The sequence below is a fragment of the Carassius carassius genome, chromosome 43 (genome assembly GCF_963082965.1).
Source record: "Carassius carassius chromosome 43, fCarCar2.1, whole genome shotgun sequence".
NCBI classification, from domain to species: Eukaryota; Metazoa; Chordata; class Actinopteri; order Cypriniformes; family Cyprinidae; genus Carassius; species Carassius carassius.
In genome coordinates this window covers 8,825,513-8,850,426 of record NC_081797.1, presented here as the reverse complement: position 1 = coordinate 8,850,426, position 24,914 = coordinate 8,825,513, and the positions used below count along the sequence as shown (strand labels likewise).

The 24,914-nt window shown below is 36.4% G+C and overlaps 1 protein-coding gene across 1 annotated transcript; it reads left to right on the top strand.

Moving 5' to 3' along the window:
• The first annotated feature begins 2,278 nt into the window (after positions 1-2,278).
• LOC132124569 (cryptochrome-2-like) lies at positions 2,279-24,882 on the top strand. Its single transcript, XM_059535638.1, has 11 exons — positions 2,279-2,665; positions 4,483-4,591; positions 12,902-13,044; positions 16,793-17,066; positions 17,273-17,413; positions 18,624-18,935; positions 19,015-19,166; positions 19,565-19,767; positions 20,573-20,656; positions 20,922-21,169; positions 23,797-24,882. The coding sequence occupies exons 1-10, from the start codon at positions 2,508-2,510 to the stop codon at positions 21,149-21,151; spliced, it is 1,806 nt and encodes a 601-aa protein (XP_059391621.1). The 5' UTR covers positions 2,279-2,507; the 3' UTR covers positions 21,152-21,169; positions 23,797-24,882.
• The last annotated feature ends 32 nt before the right edge of the window (positions 24,883-24,914 follow it).

The window sequence follows — 24,914 nt, the reverse complement described above, 5'->3', positions numbered from 1 at the left end:
AAAATATGTAAACACTCAAACAGCCATTGTACAAAATTCAAAAACTGTGCGTGGTTGCTGCCATCTAGAGGCAATAGTAAAAAAAAAAAAAAAAAACCTTTGTTTTAATTTACCCTTGACAGGTTTGGTTTAACATTAGGGATATTCTAAGAAATATTTCAGTCATGTTAGTGGACTCGTAAGACGGCAAACATTGTGCAAGTAATTATTAATGTAATAAGAAATGTACAGCGCTAGAGTGACACTAAATTAAGTGACACTAAGAAAAAAAATTGTAGCCTGCTAATTAGAAAAGCAAATAAAAAGTTGTGTGTGTATAAAGCAACTATATGACAGGAAATGACTTTTTTTTTCACTATTAAGTAATCTTCAGTCTTATATAAAATCTACACCAAATCAGCAAATTCCTAGCTCCCCAAAGTATTCTAATATTATTAATATATAATATAAAGATATTTCCTATATTATAAAGAAATAGGCCTATTTTATATATAACTATATAAACTATATAAATATATAATTTATATTTTATATAAATTTAGTTATAATAACTCTTACGACGATGATGGTATAATTAGTACATTATATATGAATAACATACAAATTATATTAATATTAATTTTAATTATTTTGGGCTAAATATTGTAATACACATTATAAATGAATATATTAATCATGCAACAATCTGATTAGTACTACTTCTAATAATAATAATTATTTTATAGTAATGTTATGGTAAAGTCTAAATTACATTGCTACACTTTTGATATACAATCATATACATTATATATAAACAATGCACATAATAAATAAATATATATGAATTCATATTATAACAATTACTACTACTTCTAACAACAACAACAGTAATAATAATGATGTATTATATTACAGTATAGATTAAATTGTTTCACTGTTGACACAATAATATATTTATAAATGCTATACATATTTGAATTATTACATAATTATATTATGATTAGTACTACTACTAACAACACTACCACCAATAATAATATTGTATAATACTAATGAGCTGATGAGTTGAAACAGGTGTGATAGATGAGGGAGATATAGAAAATGTGCAGGGCTGGGGGTACTCCAGGACAGGTTTAAAACCACTGATATACACTAATATGCATTATAAATAAATATATATATTAATTATACAGTATTATTATGTTTAGTACTACTAACAGCAACAAAAACAAGAAGAAGATTTTATTATATTACAACAACAATAATAACAACAGTAATTACATATTATACTAAAATATTATGCGAAGCATTCGTATAGTCTATATATGTTTATTTTTCAGTCTATGTATAGGTAAACATTTATATACAGTATATTCATATTCAAAATCTGTCAGTAGGTTAGTTGTGCATAGGCAGTGTTTATGTGTAGGATTGACATATTTTGTTTGTTTTTGTTTTTTTAGTTTATGTATAGGTAAACATTTATATATAGTATTTAAAGTCAAAATCTGTCAGTATGTTAGTTGTGTATAGGTATAGTATTATGTGAAGCATTAGCTAGGTATAGGTAAACTTTTATATATAGTATATGTATAGTCAACATCTGTCAGTAGGTTAGTTGTGTATAGGTTTATACAGTTTTACTTCATTGTTGTATGTCTGTATTTATGTAGCACAGTGGTCCTGTGAGGCACAACATTTCGTTCCACTGTATGTCCACACATGTAACGGAATGACAATAAAGCTCAACTTGAACTTGAACTTGGTATAGACTACATTGTTACACTATTGGTAAACAACTTTTATCCAGATTATAAAAAATAAAATAAAAACAGTCAGACGGCTTAAAGCACTGAGCCATGGATGTGTGAGGCAAACTTGACCTGTCAGCCACTAAAGCCTTAAAAGTTCACTGACCCTAATCTGAACTTTGTTTTATCTGAGCACTCCACTATGCGAAGAACTATCACGAGGGGGCGCTAAACACCACTTAATTGTAAACACATTAAGTGCGTTTCTTCAGTTTATGCTTATAAAACATGTAGACAGACTCAACAGGTATCCACAAATGGGATCCATGATACATATATTTTCCATTTCCGTCATGTCCTCTCGTGTTATACTATATACTAGTGCATATATTTAACAAAGACTGGCCGTCTATAACCAAGAACATGTACGCGCGCGCCTTACGTGTTTTACCAGTTGCATGATCCTGATGTCATAATTTGGCGATTATTTCCCACAAACACGGCGAACAACACACCAGAGAAACGTGACGGGGCTGGACTTCCACCGTGGGGCTGGACCAATAGCGGTTTGTAAACCCAAGTCACTCTTTCTGGTAAACCGTACACGTGTCGTTGTGCTGCCCAATGGAAGAGACGAGAGCGTCTACGGCGGCTGCTCCTCATCTCAAACTTCACAGAGGCGTAATGTGGCTCCTGAACGGCTGAAACCGGGGATTGTTTACGCGTTTGGACCACCATCGACTTCACTCAACCTTTAGGATGGAATAAAGTGCAACTATGGTGGTGAATTCCGTACATTGGTTTCGCAAAGGGCTGCGACTTCATGATAATCCTGCTTTGCAGGAAGCCCTCAATGGCGCGGATACTGTACGGTGTGTTTATATTTTGGACCCGTGGTTTGCAGGCTCGGCCAACGTGGGAGTTAACAGATGGAGGTTCGTGCCTTTTTTTTTAGTTTTATATATATATATATATATATATATATATATATATATATATATATATAAACAGGCGTACGTTGGGAAGTTTGGTGTAACTGTTAATTGTTAAGTGTATATATGGTGGCGCATAACTACGCAGCTCTTTTGCTCAGCCGCTATGTTTTAGCCCTGACACACGCAGACTCTGTGTGCATGCAGCTGGTGATACTTGTGCAGATATCTTTTTTTAAGCACAAGCATGACATTCTATTACCCATATATGTTATAAACAGCGTAAAATATTGACTCGCGTCAGGGGCCCGAACGAACTTTACAAGTCAGCTGGACACTTCATCTAGAAGTCCAATGTAGTAACGTTATGTTATTTCTATTTGTTTTAAACGCGCTGAATTAATGAATTGTTAATTGCATGAAATGTGTAAAATTGTTGCTACAGCGTTCAGACCAATGATATATATAGAAGATAATGGGCTAGTCTGTTTGCTCACGCCCACTTTGGTTTTATATAACAGCTAAAATTACCAATTTCATTATTGCGTCATTTCTGTCGTTGAAGTCAAACGCACACAGTCTGGAGACAATTTAGAATCCTTTTACGCGTAGCCTACGTTTTTATAAAGTCAATCGCGCGAGTCACGTGATGTTCGCGTGTGCTGTCTACTAAGCATGATGTGTGTGAATTCTGTGAATGAATGAATAACCCAGTGCTAAAAATATTTGAATGGAATGCATACCAGAGCATTGTCGTATAACCTGTCAAAACCCCGTCAGACTTTTGAATCTTTTTATTGACGATTAGTTTGAGTCTGTAAACATAAATTTCTGCTTATGTAATTATGAAAACAAACGTATATAAGTTTATTGCTTTAAACCTGGTTCATGCTGAATCAGACAATAAGAGTTTATAAAATACTTTTTAGTTAAAAGATTCTTCTTAGGGGGTTTGATTCATCCCAGTGACTCGAATCTTCTGAATCAATTCCACAGGGTTTTTCAATGCCTCTTTCAGGAACTCCAGTAGGTGGCGACGTGGCGACGAGCAATGTTTTTATAAATGAATCATTTGAATCATTCACTTAACCATCGTTAAAAAACACCAAATCGTTTATGTCCGAAAAGGTCTTTCAAATCTTTATTAAAATGTATGTACAAATCTATCGCGAAGTGTCCTTAAGCATCATTCTCGTTTTCCTTACAAATGGCAGATCGGTTGTGTTTTTAATTAATTTTTTTTCTTTTCAGTTATTTTCGGGCATGAGTTTTAGCCTGATACATACAAATATTAACCTTACTTAATCAGTGTGTTTCAATTAGGCTCTTGTAGAGTATTTTACACATTTGTAATTAATTTGCTCCATTTTACCTCTCAGAACAGTCAGCAGATCATCAGAGAACAAACAAGGACAATACATTAGTTAAACCACAGATTCTATTCACTCCTACCTATTTTAAAGGAGGAAGAATGGTTAGATAGTATTTTGGTGGCCAGATAGAATTTTCCAGTGAAACCTGAATCAATAATAACCAATAGAGATCTGGGTGATCAGTGCAAGGTGCTAATAATATTGCAATTTGCTGAAAATCATTTGCATTTTTACTTAAAATATATAAATTGATTTTATCTTGTATGTTGACAGAAAAGCATATACATAATTATAAAATAATACAAATAACACTTCCTTAATGAGAAATAACTATAGGTAACTATTGCTAGATTGTAATAACTTCAAAAATTTAGCACTACTTACAAGGTCATGGAATATTGATATTAACTTTTGTAAATATAACGTTTGACATTTTCTCTCTGTTAGATTTTTACTGGAATCGTTAGAAGATTTGGACACAAGTTTGAGGAAACTGAATTCAAGGCTTTTTGTGGTGCGAGGACAGCCAACGGATGTCTTCCCGAGACTCTTCAAGGTCTGTATTTCTCTCAGGATATTTGTCTTTTAGTCTCACTTTGGCTTCTTAAAATCTAAACAGTTATGTCTGCCAACTTGAAGCATGGAGAGTTTCTATCAGGTCCGAGTATATACTGGTGAACAAAGCAATGCTGAATTTTTCGTATGGCTGCACAATAAATTGCATTCGATATTTAATGCGCATAAGTCAGGCATGTGTAGAGATTTACTGCTGATGGCTTTACTGAAAAGATGCGCATTAAATATCGCATGCGATTTATCGTGCAGCCCTAGTTTCTTGGTATGTTAATGTGTTTACTATGGTTAGTGGATTTAACTGAGCTTATTTTAACATTAGCTCATTTTTAATGCATCAACAGTGATGTTAGTGGTCAGTTATCGTTAGTTGTAGTGCTGTGCAAAAAATGCAATGTGATTTTCATGTGCATCTCATCAGTAAAGGCGCTCCTGTGATTAGTAGTATATCTCCAGCATGTGCGTTCAGATCAGGGTTAAAAAAAAAAAGATAATTTTACCAAGGGAAGCTGACCAAAAAACGTGTATTTTTGACGAAAGGAAACAGAACGAAACGCGGTTGGGCTAGTTTTAAGAAGGAATTGGGCAGGTTTTATTTTGAAAACCTGGCAATCCTGATCTGATCTGGTCTGCTGGGAAGACTAGTGTAGAGGAAGCCGTGGGTGTTGTGATCGCTGGTCCAACACAGTATCAGCGGAAGAAACATCTCCAAGGTAGTAGATACATCCTAATGATGTTCAGCTTCCAATGTTGCCCATTCGGTACCGGACAAAGCATGTAGTCTGACAAGGATGATGTTGGTGGAAATCTTAGCTTAAGTAGTTTTTGTTCTATAATGAAAAGAATAATTAATCACAAAATGTTTAGAGATGGTCTCCATGCAGGATGACAAACCTTGTGTTGTTTCACAAGGATGTTGTTTCAGGATTCTTTGGTGAATAGAAAGCTTGAAAGAATAGCATTTGTTTCAAATATAAATATTTCGATTTTTACAGTCATATTGATCCGTTTAATGCATCTCGCTGAATGAAATGAATGAATTAAAAAAAAATGACCACACCTTTAAATAATGGTGTATATGTTCTAATATGTAATTAACAATATGCATAATTCTTGTAATATTCTGGAGAGTAAATATTTATATTTTCTGTATTTTTTTTAAACTCCGTTTAGTGTTAAAATCCAATTTCACAAATCAATGTAATGGAAGTGAATAAAATCTTCAAGTCTCAGATGATTGAAGTTCTGTAGTGATTTTTTTTTTTTTCTACTTTTCTCCAGTAATTTCGTGTTCAGCTAAACATCTGAGTCCTGACTCCTAAACGATTTACACCAGCGTTTTTAGAGTAGTTTGTTACAAAAGATCTCATTTTCATGCAGTCGGAGCAGTCTTCTCTCTCTCAAGCACGGCAAATGCGTCAGACAAGTGGCTTGTACGAACCCTTTGGCAGGTTAATAGTGCTGTCATGCAAGTGGTGAGGGGACCAGCACACCAGCCCTTCAAAGTGCACTTGTATAGACCCTTTGCACGTGACGTCACGCTCTACTCGCGCGAATTCTGAACGCCATGACGGACGGCGGAAGAGCTATTCTGTAGACGGACGGCAAGCCAAATGAGTTCGTGTTTGAGTTAGTTCTAGTTGTAAAATGGTTATTTCGTGTTGTGCCGTGGGCTGTGCTAATAGACAGGGTAAAGCCAATATATCTTTTTATCGAATACCATTTGATGGGGAGAGAAGGCAGCGATGGGTTGCTGCTATCAGCCGAAAGGACTGGCAGCCCTCCAAGTACTCCAGGATTTGCAGCGAGCATTTTTTACAAGGTAAGGTTCATGTATTTCCCAGTTACGTTTACTTAATTTGTGTAATACCATATCGCCATCCTTGTCCAGATGGAGACCCAGTCAAATTGTCATTTGTAACATGAGTAACCTAAGTTAGCTATGTAATGAGCAAGTGCCAGCTAGTGTGATAGGGCTGTGCAGTCTAACGTTAACGTTACTGCTACCCATTCACAAAGGTAGCTAACGTTAGCTTAATGTCAGGAATAGCAGATTTTGGTGCCACTTAAATGTCTATGCTTCTCTGATGCTCATAAATTTACGTTAGACGCAATGTAAACATTGACACATGTGAGGCTATTTAAAGGGATAGTTCACTTTAAAATGAAAATTCTGTCATCATATACTTACCCTCAAGTTGAAAAAACAACACAGAGCAGACCTCATGCTGCATTCAAAGTGATTGTAAATTACCCTTTTCCCATCCAGAGGTTGTTTTTGCAATTTACTTTACAAATAGAAAATGGATGATGTTTCAGGAGGATAGTTATAGGCTGGGACCATGGTTCTAAGCTCCCTCTTGGTGGTACTCAGGCAGATGATTTGTTTTATCAGGACAGAAGAGTGATGACCCTTTATCCCCTGATTATGTGCCGTCAGTGTTTGCGCACACAAAGTCCCCTGAGAAGCGGCGAGCCCTGGGAAGTCTAGGGAAGTATGAGGTCAGAGAGGCAATGAAGAAAAAAAAGCGTCAGGCGTCGTCCAAACGTGAAGCTGCCAGGGCACTCCTCAATCTGTCAGCTGAGATGAATGTGTTATGTGAGGTTGAAGAGGAGATTGTAGAAGAGGCGATTGTAGAAGAGGCTAGTGTTAGTGAAACTAGTGGCAAATGTGATGCAATGTGCCAAACCAACCTCACTTCAGACTACATTGAGTCTCTTGAATTTGAGTGTCAGCAACTCCGGGGTGATACATTTGCTCTGAAGGAGAAGCTGAAGCCCTCAGATCTGGAACAGAGCACTTTTGAAAACAGTGACAAACTTAAAACATTTACAGGACTGCCCAACTATAAAGTGTTTATGGCAATGATTGATCTGGTAACTCCATTACTTAAGGATACGGCAAACATCACCATCTTCCACCAGCTACTGTTGACATTAATGAGGATCAGGCTTAACCTTCCGATTGCTTTTTTGTCATATCTGTTTGGTGTTCATATGTCTACAATTTCAAGAGTGTTTACAAATGTCATTAATATACTAAATGACAACTTAGTACCTCTGTGTGTGGTATGGCCTGACAGAAATGATGTCCAAACATCTCTGCCAATGTGTTTCAGAAAGTCTTTCAAGCATTGCATGTCAGTAATAGACTGTTTTGAAATTACCATTGACAGACCTAAAGATTTGAAGGCAAGGGCCCAGACATACTCTCAGTATAAATCGCACAACACCATAAAATACCTAATAGGTATAACTCCACAAGGGATAATCTCCTTCATCTCCAAGGGCTGGGGTGGGCGGTCAACTGATGCTCACATTACAGCAAACAGTGGGTTTTTGGATAATCTCCTACCTGGAGACTTGATCCTAGCAGACCGTGGCTTTAGGATTCAGGAACAAGTTGGCTTGTACTGTGTAAGGGTTGAAACTCCTGCCTTTACACGGGGGAAAAAAACAGCTGGGCGCTGTTGAACTGGAAGATTCCAGAAAACTTGCAGCAGTCCGCATACATGTTGAGAGGGTAATTGGTCAAGCACGATCCAAGTACAGGATGTTGCATGGACCTGTGCCCATTAGTCTTCTGATTAAGTCGTCAGAAGAAGAAGAGTTCACCTCTCTTGACAAAATAGTCAGAGTGGCTTGTGCCCTGACGAATCTGTGCCCCTCAGTGGTGCCAATTGATTAGCTAAAAAAACTGTTATTCTTTAACAGAGAAGTTTCAAAGTTAAACACATTTATTTGAATTACAATTTCAAGTGTAAATAGTTGAACAAATTCATAAAGGATTGAAACAACGTTAGGGCAACTTATATGGTGACAGAATTTTCATTATAAAGTGGAGTATCCCTTTAACAATCAATTGTTTACTTATCCATTAAAATCAGCTGAAATGTAACAGAGTTATTAGTTAGTAGTTGCATAGAACCCATATTTGTGGATGAGAGCTCTTTTAAGACCATCTATTGTATACTATTATTGAAGTTATGCCAGGCTAGTGGCTGCGTAATGTAAGATGGTGTGTACACTACAGTGGCTACTGTATCACTCTACTGTTTTATAAACCTCTTAAAATTGTCATGTGTCAGTTCCCTTAACACATTCACACTTTGTATTAAATTGAAACATGCAGGACAAACGTTATAAAAGTTGTATATGAGTGTACATTATGTAATTTAGGTTGGCTTTTATAAACGTGTTGAAAGATGTTTTTGTAAAATAAACCAGCCCTCAAACTTTTGACTATGCTGTTGTACTTTATAAAAGGATATTAAATGTATGTAGAATTACACACTGGCAAATCTTACTAATAATTCAATTACATTTTATTTATAGTATCACATCATAAGAAATTAAAAGAAAAACATTACAAATGGAGTAGGTCTAGACCACACTATAATTTACAAAGACCCAACAATTCTAGTAATTCACTTCATGAGTCTGTGGACTGTGTTTTGTCTGACAGCAGTCTATCTGGGCATGTATATGTCTTGGCCAATAACTCAGATAAAATGGCTGACCTATAGAAGGCCTCAACATTCTGCACTGCTTCTGTAAAAAAGTCAGCATCAGGCAAAATTCTCTGTATAAAAAAATCGGATGTAGACCACACCATGAAGTCACAAAACTTCCGCTTCGTCACAAACAACTGGGCTTGCACCTGGTAGTGGTATTGATGATCTCTGTTAAGTGCATGTGTACCATCTGTGTTCTCAATGCAGAAATGTTTCTTTTCAGTGGCACTGAGGACTCCGGTGTCTTTGGCACAGTGTGGGCATTTGATTTCCAAAATACCATCGCCACAGCAGGAGCAGGACAGCAAGGCATCTGGAGATGCTCCAAGGTAGGGACGGGAGGTATCAATATGGAGACCGGCATCACGAACACTTAGGTCCTGATGATGTTGTGCAGCGTAAGCCTCATATGTCTCTCTGGCTTTTTGTTCATGTTCACATCCCCATCTGAAAATGAGAAAAATAATGTTATTAAAGGAATAGTTCACTTTAAAATGATAATTTTCATATACTCACCCTCATATTGTTTCAAACCTGTATGAATTTCTTTCTTCTGCTGAACAGAAAGGAAGATATTTAGAAGAATGTCAGTAACCAGACAGTTTCTGGGTCCCATTGACTTCCATAGTAGAAAAAAATATACTATGGAAGTCAATGGGATCCAAAAACTGTCTGGTTACTGATAATCTTCTAAATATCTTCCTTTCTGTTCAGCAGAAGAAAGAAATTCATGCAGGTTTGAAACAACATGAGAGTGAGTATATGATGACAGAATTTTCATTTTAAAGTGAACTATTCCTTTAAGTCATCGTAGCTCTTTGAGTGTCCTTTTCATTGGATTTGTTCTCTCATTTCCCTAAGAACTATAAGTACTATAGATGTCAGTACCCAAAATTGGCCTAATCTTAATAGCACATAATATTCTCTTGTATCATATTCTATCACAGATATCACAGAGTAGTTTAAAAAGGTGTAAATTAAATATAACAGGAACCATTTAAAAGGAACATTAGGAATAAATAGGCAAAGGACCTACACCATACACCTGGGATTAAAAATAGATAAGGGCACTCAAAGAGATTGAGGGATGTAATCTGTCATCATGTTTGTAATTTAATGTTGATAATTTGTAATACTGACTATAATAAATATTCCAATGATAAATGCATTTCTTTGTCTTGTTTTTGTTTCTTTGATGTTTTTGTGAGCAGGGGCCCTCTACATTAGAACACAACATGTATTGCATACATTTCCATAGTTGAAACATAAGTTCAAAGAACATCTAATTTCTTTACTCACTTACACTATGGTGAAATTAAAAACAGTAACTGTATGTTTATGTCATTATGTCACACATGCCTGGTTGCAACTGTTGAAAATCTGCATAGGTCAGGGTAACAGATCTGCCTAATTAGGGATTTGGAAGGATTTGTAGGGTCTGTCCTTGCAGCTGACTTGAACCTAGATGCTGTCACCCTAACAGCCCTCATGTCAAACCATAGCCTTGACTTTCCCTGTTGTCGTGTCTCTTCCTCAACTTTTACTGCCTACAACATTGTAAATTATAGAAGATGAAATTAATGACATGACACCTTAAAGCACATTTTAGTCATATGAGATTAAGAGGGATGACTATACCTGCTCTGGTGTGACTTCCATATCATTGAATACCGCATCACATTTTTTCTCAAGGTCCGAGGCAGACAGCTTCTGGTTCTGAGCACTGTATAACTCAGTCAGGGGCTGTGGTAGACCCAGAGACACCACTTTTGGTTGAAACTGTTTACAGTAGTGTGGCAATATGCGTAGGATACCACTCTTCTCTGAAGGGTTTGGAGTTGCATTATCCAGAGCCTTGTAGAATTGTTCTATAGCTGCTGCAGACACACCCACTTTTTTCACAGATGGACAACCTGAATGGCTTTGGTTGTTTACACCACAACGCTTTTTGGCAGGATGTGAGAAATCAATTCCTGATCCCTCTTCGTACAAAGCCTTGCCCGCTTTCAAAGGAGGAAGTCCCCACTGTCTGGGCCCATCAGTGCAGCTTTTGTCTTCCAGATGTTTAACAGCAGAGTCTATTGCGTATAGCAGAGCTGTCACGTGGGAGCACACCTCTCCCAGGCCCGCTTTACATGTACAGTGGCCGCACAAGATTGTCCCATCCTTCTTCAAAGATACCCATGGTTGTAGTTGGGTTTCAGACAGTGACTGACTGTGATGCACCTACAATTACAGAAAGTCGCATAAATACATTATTCTTACATGAATGTTATTGTGATGTTATTATTTACTGCTGCAGTGACACCATAAATGCCCCTTGTGAATACATCTTAATCACTGTGATAGTCAAATCTTAACATAGGCTACAGCGAATATAATCACAGATGAGATGATGGCTAGATGTAAAAATTATGTGTGGCTACTGATCACAGACACTCCGTGGTTTACTGGCTATGATGCACCTACAAATACAGAAAGTGGCATAGATACATTATTTTTACATGAATGTTATTGTGATGTTATTGTTTAATGCTGCAGTAACACAATAAATGCACATTGTGAATACTTTGCTGTGATTAACTGGTAGAATCTTAACATAGGCTACTGCGAATATAATCACAGATAAGAAGATGTCTAGATGTTACAATTATATGTGGTTACTACGGATCACAGACACACCGTGATTTACTGTCTGCATGGATTAACGTGTGATCGATAATTAATGACTGCACTTCCCAGAGCTGGGATGCGTCCAGGCATCCATTAAAAAGCCACGGCCGACCATGTACTCTAAAATCATAGGCTACGTGTTATATAAATATTTATCAAGAAATAACAGACTGCATTCTACATTAGAATTCAACTAAGCCATGTAATAATACAAAATAAACCATAGATCGATGTCTTACCTTTGCCATTATGAGGTACCTCCCCCCGCCGTTAGCGTAGCATCGCGTAGCTATAACCCAGCCAGCTACGAAGAACTGGTAAGCATCCAGACTTTTAAAAGCTTTGAGATCAGCACCAGTGTATGGGGATACCCCGTTTACCACATAGTGGTACAAATCGTGTGGGCCGAAGTCAGGCAGACTCGGCGATTTAACGAGGTCCGTGAAAACCGAGGGATGAAGAAGGTAAGGGTCTGTATCCAAACCTGCTATCTCCAACTTCTCCAAATATCGCTCTTTGTGAGCACCTACCAGATGCCCTACCTCGACCGATAACGGCACTACAACTTCTTCAATAGAAGAAGCCATGAAGTTTAGTGGTAATGTTAACGTTATCTATTTTAATCTGTTTAAAACTATTCAAATTTCCCGCTCGTCTACTACTGCTCAGCCTGCGCGTCCAGTGATTTTGCCGTCCAGCATGGCGTCGTCACGTGGTCGTGGTCACGTGTTTGCAAAGGGTCTATAACCAAGAAGTCACAGAGTCCACCTACAGTGCACTTCTTCTGAACAGTGGCACAGCGTCCATTTTTGTGTCAATTACCCGAGCGATATGTGAAAGGATTTTGAAATGATTATTATTGGTTTTCCTTATCAGGCCTTTTTTGGTAATATATCACTAAATTACCATATCACCAGATGTGCTTGCTGTCAGAAGCAGCATTTTGTCAATGATGATAACTCCCAAGAATTTGCCTTCACTTTTACGTAATAGTTTTTTTTATGTACTGTTTTTTACATTGTCAGAAATAAGGGGTAAAGTTGTTCTAGTTAGTTTTAATATTTGTATCATTCTTTAACATATATCTGATCTCTCGTCTCTTTCAGGAGTGGAATGTCACACGTCTCACATTTGAATATGACTCTGAGCCTTATGGCAAAGAAAGAGATGCAGCCATCATTAAAATGGCGCAGGAATACGGTGTGGAAACCGCGGTACGAAACACTCACACACTCTACAGTCCAGACAGGTGGGTGATGAATTGAACTCACACACATGTCTCATGGAAAATTCACACACACAATCACAGATGCAATAAAAGTTTCTATGATTTTGTAGAGAAATTAATTTATAGATGCAGTTTATTTGTCTATAAAACTGTCTGTATTACATTAACTCAAGCATGTCAATATTTGACAGGTAATGTATTAACAATATTTATATGAGCTTGTTTTACTAGTCATGAGCATTCATAAGTATTTTAAGAGTTTTTTATAATTGTTCGCTACCATTTGGGGTCAGTACTGTTTGAAATAATTTTGAAAGAAGTCTCTTATGCTCTCCAATGCTGAATTTGTTTGATCAAAAGTACAGTAACATTTTAATGTTGTGATATATTATTACAAATTAAAATAATGATATTTATTATATATATTCCCGTGATGGGAAATCTGCATTTTCAGCATCATTACTCCAGTCTTCGGGGTCACATGTTCCTTCAGAAATCATTTTGATATGCTGATTTGATGCTCAAGAAACATTTATTATTATTATCGATGTTGAAAATCATTGTGCTGATTAATATTCTTGTGGAAACTAATATGTTTTGTTCAGGATTATTAGATGAATAGAACGTTCAAAAGAACAGAATTTATTTAGAATAGGAATCTTTGTTAACATTATAAATGTCTTCATCACTTTTGATCATTTGCTTGAATAAATATAAATTTCTTTAAAAAATAAAATATGATTTTGAACAGTAGTTTACATAAATCAGGAATCAGCAGAGACATGGTGAGATTACATTGATGTCAATGTCACAAAACATATACAGATATTTTACAGTGATTTATTTGGTGTATAGTTTTATCGCCCTCTTTAATCTGTATGTAATTTTGGTGCATAATTACATTCTTAAAGCATTCTGAGTTCTGATAAGCTTAAGACTATGGTATTTAAAAATATTGTAATATTTAGAATTACCAATTTATTATTTTATCACATCACATTTTCAGAAATGTGCCCCTCACAAGTGTAGCTAAACGAGTGCTCTCATCGAACATTGAGAGACACTTTATCACATGACACTCCAAACTCACTCAGGTCTCAATGGCCTTCATAGAGAATACGTTTTTCAGTCTTTTGAGATAAATGTGGCAATGGGTTTGACACGGCACCAAAGTTTCTCATTTTCTCAAACGTTTGCATGCCAATTTAGACCGTTAATGACCAGGCGTTATATAAGCATTATTAGAGAAACTAATCTAAAATTCATTACCACTTCCTGATATGACAGTTATTATTTGATTATTATATTTTGTTCATTACTCATGCACCTTTCGCCCATCAGGCTAGGTAGGCAACACATTGTGTGTGCTGTTGGCTCTTTTTTTCTGTATTGATATTATTACTGAAATATGCATGAATCTTTTGCTTTGCTCATTTTACTATCAGTGGAAACCAATCTCAATCATGGTCATGTGTCTGATTGACATCCGTACTTGTGAGGTTATAAGTAAAGTATTAGTAATTTATTAATATAAAAACCTGTTTTTATAAAATGTATAGATTTCATGGAGTTACATAGTAGTATTATTTCTCAATATCTGAAAATTTTCAAGGTGTAAATGTAATACAAAATGTTAATATAAAGATGAATTACGCATATATTTCATATTTTTGAAATATGTTTTTGGGGGGGGGGGTGGGGGTTGGCAAATAGTTTAGAAAAACCTTTAACACTAATGAAATATAAAAACTTATACAATTTACTAACAAAGTTTACAACAACAACAAAAAGTTGTATAAGGGACAGTGAAAAAAAAAAAATGTTGTCAGTAGGGCAGGTACAAATCTGAATTACTGGGCCAGAGAGAAAAACCTCCTTGTTAGTGCAGTCATAGGGCAACATTCCCTAATCATTGACTAGATTCCTCCGTAAACTTTGCCAGCACTTTTAGCATAATGTGACATAACAATGAACAATGCAGTACGGTGACCCAGGCTTGCACTTTTGTTTGTGTGCAACTTGCATTCTCTATCTCATGTCTTTCCTGAGAGTATTACCAAACAGGAGAATGACTCTGCCCTTCTCAGATCGTCTTGCATACACCACTACTCCTGACGTGTAATGTAAAACAAGTGGCCTTTTGCATAGGTTACATAAATAGGATGGATGTTGGTGATACGCCCAGACTCTACGTCTCATTCATAGGGGAAGAGAATGAGCTTGCAAGCATAAGCGTGTGTGAATGCATGTGCGGGTGTGCATATGACGTCTGTCGCTCTCCTGGATGATATGAGACTCGCTGTTGCCATCTGATGGTGGAAAGTGGCTCTGGCGGTCACACTGTGGAACATGTGCTGTGGGTGGGAGGGTGAAATAGCTCAGCATGCAAGTCACCACTGCAAACATGTGCGAGCCGAGCACCAGGCTTTTCCTAACAAGCACGCGGGTGCCTCTGATTCCGTACCGTGCCGAGAAAACCAGCCAATGGCAGGGGCTCCATCCCTGACGGATATAGTCAGGAGTTGTATAAGATCAGAATTATAAATAAGGGACAGGCTGTTAATGTGTTAAAGCTGTTTCTCTCTTAGAGGAGCCACTGAGACTATTAGTTCCTCTCTTTGAGTCCCTCAGCCGCAGACAGGCATATGTGCTTGCATTTGGAGAATGTGGGGAAATGTCACCTTTCCCTAACTACTTTCCTAGCTAATCGAATATGACTTTACTTTAATGACCTTGTTTCTTTGAGAATAAAATTGGGCTTTTTACCAGGAAACCTATTACAGAACGGTGTGATAGAATGTCTTAGAAGTGTCCTATAATCAAACAAGGTTGTATTGATGTCAATCAGGGCAACAAGGCGTTTTTTTTTTTTTTTTTTTTTTTTTTCAGTAGTTCAGATTTGTACTGATTCCACCACATAGGCTAATATTTAATTTTTAATAATTAAATAAATCGGTTATTTAATTTACACTACCGTTTAAAAGTTTGTTATTTTTGAAAGTCTTTTATACTCAAACAAGGCTGCATTTATCTGATTTAAAACATTTTTTTATAAAAAAAAAAAAACAGTAAAACTGCAGTGTTGTGAAATATTATTACAAATTGAAATAACTGTGTTCTTTTTGAATATATTTAAAAATGTATTTTAATAATTAAAATGTATTCCGGTGGTGGCAAAGCTGAATTTCTGGTCTTCAGTGTCACGTGATCCTTCAAAAATCATTCCAGTGTGCTGATTTGATGCTCAAGAAACATTTATTATTAATAATAAGGAAGACAGTTGTGTTGCTTAATATTTAAGTGAAACCCATGATACATTGATTTTCAGGATTCTTTGAAAAGAACAGCATTTGTAATATTAAAAATGACCTTGCTCAATAAATATATTCCTTAAAAAAAAAAAAACTTATTGGCCCCATATATTCTAACAGTAGTGTAATGTGCAAGGTATGTTCATGCCCTTGAAGAAAATGCATGTATTATTTACTAAATGTTGTTGTTGTTGTTTGATCCACATACATAAAACATATTGGGTCTCTGACAGCCCTATCAATTCGCTCAAACTTTTACCGGAAATGAACTTGATGCCTTTTGAAAATTATTTATTATCTACACTAAAACACTCTGAACACAATCGGTCAACAAGATCAAACCAAACTGGTTTAAAGCAGACATTTCTCCTTCTGAGTTCTATTAATATTCAACCTTGGAGTGAAAATAGCTGCTTTTAGGCAGTGTAATCTGAAACGTGTTTTTGCTTTTCTCTCAGGATCATAGAAATGAACAACCACAGCCCCCCTCTCACTTTCAAGAGATTTCAAGCCATTGTGAACAGACTCGAACTTCCTAGGAAACCATTGCCAACTATCAGTCAAGAACAGATGGCCAGGTGTCAGACAAAGATCTCGGAAAATCATGATGAACGTTATGGCGTACCCTCTCTCGAGGAGCTGGGTTTTAAGACACATGGTGACAGCTCACATGTATGGAAGGGTGGTGAGACAGAAGCCCTGGAAAGATTAAATAAACACTTAGACAGAAAGGTGAGACATGGTGAAGTTATACATTTTAATTGACTATTGACTTCTTAATTCTGTTGACTTCTCAATTATTTACTAGAAATGCAGTTGTATTTTTACATTTACAGAAAATAGTAATGAATGATGGTTATACCTGTAAAAAATTATTTTACATTTTTATGATTTTTTTATATTTGTTTTAATTTGATTTTATATTTATTTTGATGCAGGCCTTGGTAGCAAATTTCGAGAGGCCTAGAATAACCGCTCAATCACTGTTCGCAAGCCCAACTGGACTTAGTCCATACCTACGATTCGGCTGTCTTTCATGTCGCGTGTTTTACTACAATCTGTGGGAACTTTATATGAAGGTAAGTCATTGTTATTTTATGGCATTGTTTGTAATTAATATTCAAGGGTAGACAGTAGGGGTGTAACGGTACGTGTATTCGTACCGGACCGTTTCGATACAGGGCCTTCAGTACGGTGCACGTGTGTACTGAATGACTGAATGCAATATTTTGTGTGTGGAACATAGGTACATTTTTGTGTTTCCAAACGAACATATTAAGTGGCAGAAGTCTCCGCGTTCAGCGCAAATCCTGCCCTGCAGCTGATTCTAAGGCCGGTGACACACTGGCTGCGTGGCGTGAGTGTGGCGTTTCTGATGCGTGTCAGTTGCGTGACGGCTGCTTCGCGTTTTCTGTGTCTTTACACACCAGAATCGTGCCTGACACGGTGCTGGCGCACTGCTGCTACTGTAGGTGACATCGAGGGAGACCGCCGACAGACCAGGATCTTGTCTTCCCGACAACAATATCTATACTTCATGTTGAGCATAAATATAAAGCCTACTGATAAAGGACACCGTCAACAGTATTGACGGCAAAATAGACTGTTTGACAGTTGCAATATGCCAGTGTGTCACCGGCCTAAGGTCTTCAAAAGGCATCACGCGAGTGTGAACATCACTACAACTAGGAAAAAAACTTTAAACTTTAAAAGTTAAAAAAAAAAGACTTTAAAACCGAGGTACGTACCGAACCGTGATGTTTGCGTACCGTTACACCCCTAGTAGACAGTATAGAAATCATGAAAGTTGATGTTCAAATCAAATATTTACCCTTGCCAGTAGATGCATTTATGTTGAATAATAAAGGGTCCCAGAATCGAGCCATGGGGGACACCACAAAAAAGTGATATATACACTACTAGCCAAAGTTCTGGACACACTTGACTGAATGTATTTTTCTTATGATCTTAAATGTCTTTTTGATCTAGAAGTTGATGTTGAAATGCTTGAAAGTAGTTGAGGAGATCAAGTATCAAAATATGAATTTATTGACAAAACTAATTAAAATGAATAAGTTGGTCCAGATAATGATGCAAATGAATACATGGGAACTTCAGTAGTCATAAAAAAAGTATGATAGGTAGATAGTTCATATGTTTTGTAGAAGAGAATGAAAATGTTGCTGTTGTATGAGAATTAATTACCGGAAAATAGATGTATTGTTATAAAAGAGATGGTGTATAATAATGTTTTGTGACCTGTTTTCATGACCTCTTGAACTTGTCCAGCTGCGAAGAAGCTCCAGTCCACCCCTCTCGCTCTTCGGCCAGCTGCTGTGGCGAGAATTTTTCTACACGGCAGGCACCAACAACCCCAACTTTGACCATATGGAGGGAAACCCCATCTGCGTGCAGATCCCCTGGGATCACAATCCTGAGGCCCTGGCTAAATGGGCAGAAGGTCGGACAGGGTTCCCTTGGATTGATGCCATCATGACCCAGCTAAGACAGGAAGGCTGGATCCACCACCTGGCCAGACATGCCGTAGCCTGTTTCCTCACTCGTGGAGACCTGTGGATCAGCTGGGAAAGCGGAATGAAAGTAATTAAGATGGCACAACTTCACCTTCTTCCCTTTTTTATTCATTTTTCCTCTCTTAATCTCGCTCCCTTTCTCACAGGTGTTTGAAGAGTTGTTGTTGGATGCAGACTGGAGCGTGAATGCGGGCAGCTGGATGTGGCTATCTTGCAGTGCATTTTTCCAACAGTTTTTCCACTGTTACTGTCCTGTGGGCTTCGGCCGCAGGACTGATCCCAGTGGAGACTACATAAGGTACACAGACCAGGCCTTAACCACACCAAAGCATGTCTTACATCACTGGCTGGTGTTATATATTTTGAGTCTCGTAGATTTGTGTTGCATAAAGGCTTATGTAAACCGCCAAAGGTTCAGGCCTTTCCACTGTGCATATTCAAAAGAGCTGCTGTAACATTGTGGAGACTTCTAAATTAGGAATATCAGAAGAAAACCTTGGAAAAAAAACAAGCTGCATCAAGTTGTGGTGCAAACAAGATGCCATAACAGATATTAAAAAAAATTTAAATGCCTTTAATACTGATATAGTAATTTCAAATAAAAATGCATGTAAATATAAAAAATATATATATATATATTTATTTATTTTGCAATCATCTGCATCTGTTATAAAACTCTTATATTCTCACTTACAGGAGGTACATCCCGAAGTTAAAAGACTATCCTAACCGCTACATCTACGAACCATGGAACGCTCCAGAATCAGTGCAGAAAGCGGCCAACTGCATTGTGGGTGTGGACTATCCTAAACCTATGATCAACCATGCCGAGAGCAGCCGGCTCAACATCGAACGGATGAAGCAAGTTTACCAGCAGCTGTCACACTACAGAGGCCTTAGTGAGTAACACACAGTGTACCCATCCATCATGACATAAGGTTTATTACAACCCTGTTATGGAGGAAATGGGAGATTACTGCATTTTGTCACCAACTAAAAGACCGTTCTATTGATACTGAGTGCTTGTATAAGGGGTTATTTAAGCAGTTGCAGTAATTCACAGTACAGTAATTTACAGTCATTTCTCACTAAATTTCTTTGACCCATTAGCTCTAAGTACTGTAATGATACAGTTTGTTTTTGACCCAGATGGAGATCGTAGTTAGTTTGTAGTTAGACTGCACTGAGAAGTGATCAAACTTGCTTACACAAAATGGAAAATATTACATGTGCAGAGGCTGTAATAGCTAAAAATTGATTGCAAATGATGCAATAAGAGAAAAACTACACTTCACTTATATTACAAATGAGATGCTTGATAACTAACTTTTAAGCGCAGCTTTGAGATTTTCTTTACACTTCAATTCTTAGCAGTGTTCTTGTGAGTAATTCTTAGAGGCTTGATAAATGCAACAAGCCTTCTGTTGCATTGATTGCAGTTTTTAGAATAATGTTAAATAACATTGCTCAGAGCATTGCTAAAAGAGGTCTTGGTACACAATGTTTCAATGTGTCCTAAATGATATCAATAGTTGCAGCATTTTACTAACAGATAATGTCAGTAAATTCACAACCCAGTCCATCAAAGAGATAATGGTTATTTGTAATGCGACATCAGTATATTTATGCAGTTGTATGCAGATGACATCTTGATTGACTTGGAAAAATATTGCAACAAATCCTCTTTCTCTCTTTTCTCGGCAGGTTTGCTCGCCTCAGTCCCTACAATCCAGGAAGAGGCGGAGCCTCCCATGTCGGATGACTCTCAGGCTAGCAGCAGCACTGCCAGTAAGACACATCCATCATACTAACAGGATTCACCGTGCAGCTTTCAGATTTCTTAGCTATGCTTTGTTTTTATATGTAAAGTAAAATGTAACTACACTCCCTGATCTCACAAAACAAAGCTTTACAATGCTAAAGAAAATAAATGCATAAAGCAGACTTCACCCTTATTTTTAATAACTAATCATCCCTTCACCCCTAAAACCAAACCAATATTTCTTCTAGACAGGACAGTACTTTTGCTAAAGCACCATCATGTTTTCTGCAGGTCAAGCGTCCACTCCCACCTCATCACCACACCAGCCCACCCCTGCACCATCAACCCCACCCAACTCGGAGCCCTTCACCCCCAACTCAAGCCCGACAGCAGCTTTCCCCGGGGCCCACACCCAGAGGAAAAGGGGCCGACCCTCTGGGCTCCCAAGCCAACAGAATTCAAAAGTCAAGCACACCAACCAAGCCAAAGGAGTCGAGCAGACGACTGATGACAAGCAGTGACCACAGGTACCAGACAGAGTTAAAATACAAAACAATATTTTTACAAAACACTTCTAATATGTTGTGAAATTAAAAAGCATGTATTTAATTTTAATTAATAAATGTATTTTATATATATATATATATATATATATATCTCAATCAAGTATTTTTTTATTTTTTGTCAGGGCTCGACATTAACGCTTGTCTACTTGTCCAGGACAAGTGGATTTTGTGAAGGGGGCAAGTTAAAGAGAATTTTACTTGCCCGATTGGACAAGTAACCTGTTTAAGATTTCAATAACAAACAATAACTAACTTTTTTAACTTTTAGTGGAAACAGTGACTAATAACGGATAATATATTGACAATTTCAAGGTCGCTCAGTTGAGGCTTGTGCAGCCGGTCTGACTCACGGAGAAATCAAAACTATGAGCAACAGCACAAAAAGAAACAAACATGAATAAACATAATGCGGTAGAAAAAAGATAAATATTATATATAATATATGCAACATCACACGATCATTCCCAACTTTCAGCTCGATTGCAAATGTTATATTGATTTTATACAACTTTAGTTAAATAAACAAGTAATATTAACTGACTTACATTTTAGACATATTATGGATTAAGCAAAGCCACAGCAGAACAATCGCGCATCTCGGAGCAACACACAACAGTCTTTAGTTACTAAATGATTCTGCATTTTTGAATGAGTCAATGATTCAGTTAGCCATTTATAAAAACGGTTATGTGCTTCATTTATTGAATGAATCAGCCGTTTGAATGAATCGGTTGAATTAATGATTCACTCATTAATACAGTGACTTGTCACCACCTACTGGTGGTTTAAAATATTTAAAAGTATCATTGCATTTTTTTTCAACATTTCATATTTGTATGTCAAAAAAGTAAAACATTAATTTAATAACATTATTTATGCATTTGCAATTTGGAGTAAATGAATTTATGGAACCTTCATTCTTTTTCATTAAACAAGTAAAAACATCTAAATGGCACATTTTCTGTGTTTCCTCTGCAGTGGACGGATTGAGTTTGTTCATACTGATTTCATTTGAATAGTTACAACCATATAGTGTCTTATTCTAACTTAACGTATTGATCAAAAATATTGTCCTACATAAAGTTAAAAAGTGTAACAGCAATAAATTTAAGGCAAATATAAAAAAATATGCTCATTAAAGTAATACATGATAAAGCAGTGATGAGACTGCTTTAAAATAAATTTCATTTGTGACAAAAAAAAAAAAAAACAACAGACAAGTTACTTTTTTACTTGGACAAGTGAATGATTGATTTACTCATGTCAAAGCTTAATGTCGAGCCCTGATTATTATTTAGTCATTTAGCAGACGCTTTTATCCAAAGCGACTTACAAATGAGTACAACAGAGGCAATCAATTGTAGTATCAAAACAACTAAAAACAGATCAAAACTAAAAGCTAAAAATACTAAACTAAAATACTATCTATACATATTTAAAAAAAAGAAAAAAAAGAAATTAAATTAAAATGACAAATGCATACAACAAAATTTCCAAACTTAATATTTAAATGAAAAAAATAAATAAAGCTAAAACCAATTCAAAATATTAAAGGACAAAAGAGTATAATGATTCTAACATAACATTAAGCCAAACACCAAAAAAAAAACACTACAAATGTGTATGTACAACCACACACACACACACACACACACACATTTATAAATTCAATATGTATATTATTTCATTTCCATTTAGTTTGTTGAAGTATTAAAATAACTCAAATAAAAATAAAAGACCTATACATACATACATACATACATACATACATACATACATAAATTCAGATATAATTTAACTAAAATTAAAATAAATAACAATACAAATAATACAATCAAACAACAGTAGTTTATCAGTAATCAACGGCTGCCATGGTAAACTATGCTTTTTTTATATACCAGTCTTACAAATTACTAAAATAATTCAGCTGGACACACTTTCCTTATTTTTTCCACAACAAATGGCCAAGCAAGCACAGACCCTGACGAGAGACACGATACAGAACGAGACCAAACACAGTATCAGCACATCTCACACAGTAAACAAAACAAGCGTTACCTAGCAAAGACAACTGCACTAAACACTGAGACGAGTAAATACACTTACGCTTCCGCTAACTTCCGCTGATAAAGACTGCTTTTCTCAAAGAGTATTTCTTTACACTGTTTTCTGCTGCCGCTTGAACACACTTTCATTATTTTATTTTATATATAATATTCTTGTTCATAATTATCAACAAATTGAAAGCACAGATTTAATTTATGCATATAGGTGCAAACTCATTACCTTTCATTGAGTGGGTACTTGTTTTCAGGGTAAATAAAGAACTGGTTGTTTCAAAAAGTTTTGTGTACCATTTTCTTTACCCTTTACTTCAAAAACGGTCTAAAAAGGGTCATATTTTATGTATTTGAGGGCTGATATGTGGGAATGGCATTTTTCATTTTAGGTCAGCATTGCCATCTAATAGTCTGCATAGCACTTCATCTTTTTGTTCATCAATAAATTTTTGCTGAATCCCACAATTGAATTAAGCATATTCAGGGAGGATCAAAATGAACAGTGATGATGATGATGAATTATATCTCTGCCCTCTTCAGGTTAAGACTGTTTGCGGTCCCATATCCAAAGAAGTCTGCAGAGTCCACCTCGCTGAACCATCCGATAGACAGAAACAACAGAAGAAAAGTGTGCAAATGGCGCCACCTTTTGCAGAAGAACAGAAACAGCATTAATAAAAAATAACAAAAGATTTAACGCTGCAATTCCGTCAATGCGTGTGACAAATCCAGGCATGGTTTGTCAAACATCAATAATAAAAAAGCTGCTTTTGTTCCAGTTTTGACCTGCTAAACTAAACATGACTGTATGAAAATACAGATCTGTTTCAAATGTGTAGCTCTCCTGACATTGCGATCTGACAGAGATCTAAGGGATATTGCTGCCGCCAGTGAAGTTTTAGGATAACAAGTGTTGCTGATAGAAGTATTCTTGGCCAAATCACATGCAACTCTGGTTTATGGATTGATAATGGAAATGATGAGGGAACATTTGAAGATATGGCCTACAGTGTTCTGACCACATGAATTTGAAATTATGAAGTCTGATGTAGTTGAACTCTACAATTACAATTGCTAGCAAGCTACAAGCAACTAGTTCACACAAGCAATGAAGAATTTTACTTCTTCGGTTTATGGTTTAGTAATTTATCCCCATAAATATACACTTTGTGTAAGTAACTCTTACACAAGTGCAAACATTTCATTGCCACTGGCTGCACTAAAGTTTTCAGAATTTAACAGTATCCAATCCTCAGTTTATAATTCAATAAGCTTGATTAATTTACCGAGTGATTCATTTTAACATTTTCTAACAGACGACAAGGATTGATTATACATTCCACTAATGTGTGCATTTGTGATAATTTAACAGTTTAAGACGTTCTATCTATCATGTAGAACCGCTTTATTTATTTTTTTGTCCCTTTTCTTTCTTTTTTGTATTGTATAAAAGAGTTTATTTTCATTAAAAGGCTGCGGGATTGTTAAGCTGTTCTGTTTGTTGGCAGTAATTTATTTAAGCCTTTTCACTGCATGTTTCTGTCAAGCGACAATGTTTCCGTGATATATTGCATCTACAATGTTTCAGTGTAGATTACAATATATCAAATAAGTTTCTTGAAGCTATTTGTTTTTCTTTGATCTGAAAACTTTGTAGT

Excerpts from the sequence above, each read along its gene's own strand:
- LOC132124569 (XM_059535638.1), top strand. The coding sequence starts at position 2,508 with ATGGTGGTGAATTCCGTACATTGGTTTCGCAAAGGGCTGCGACTTCAT. Across the intron at positions 4,592-12,901 it reads TCTTCCCGAGACTCTTCAAG|GAGTGGAATGTCACACGTCT; the intron begins GTCTGTATTTCT and ends CGTCTCTTTCAG. Across the intron at positions 19,167-19,564 it reads CCCAGTGGAGACTACATAAG|GAGGTACATCCCGAAGTTAA; the intron begins GTACACAGACCA and ends TCTCACTTACAG.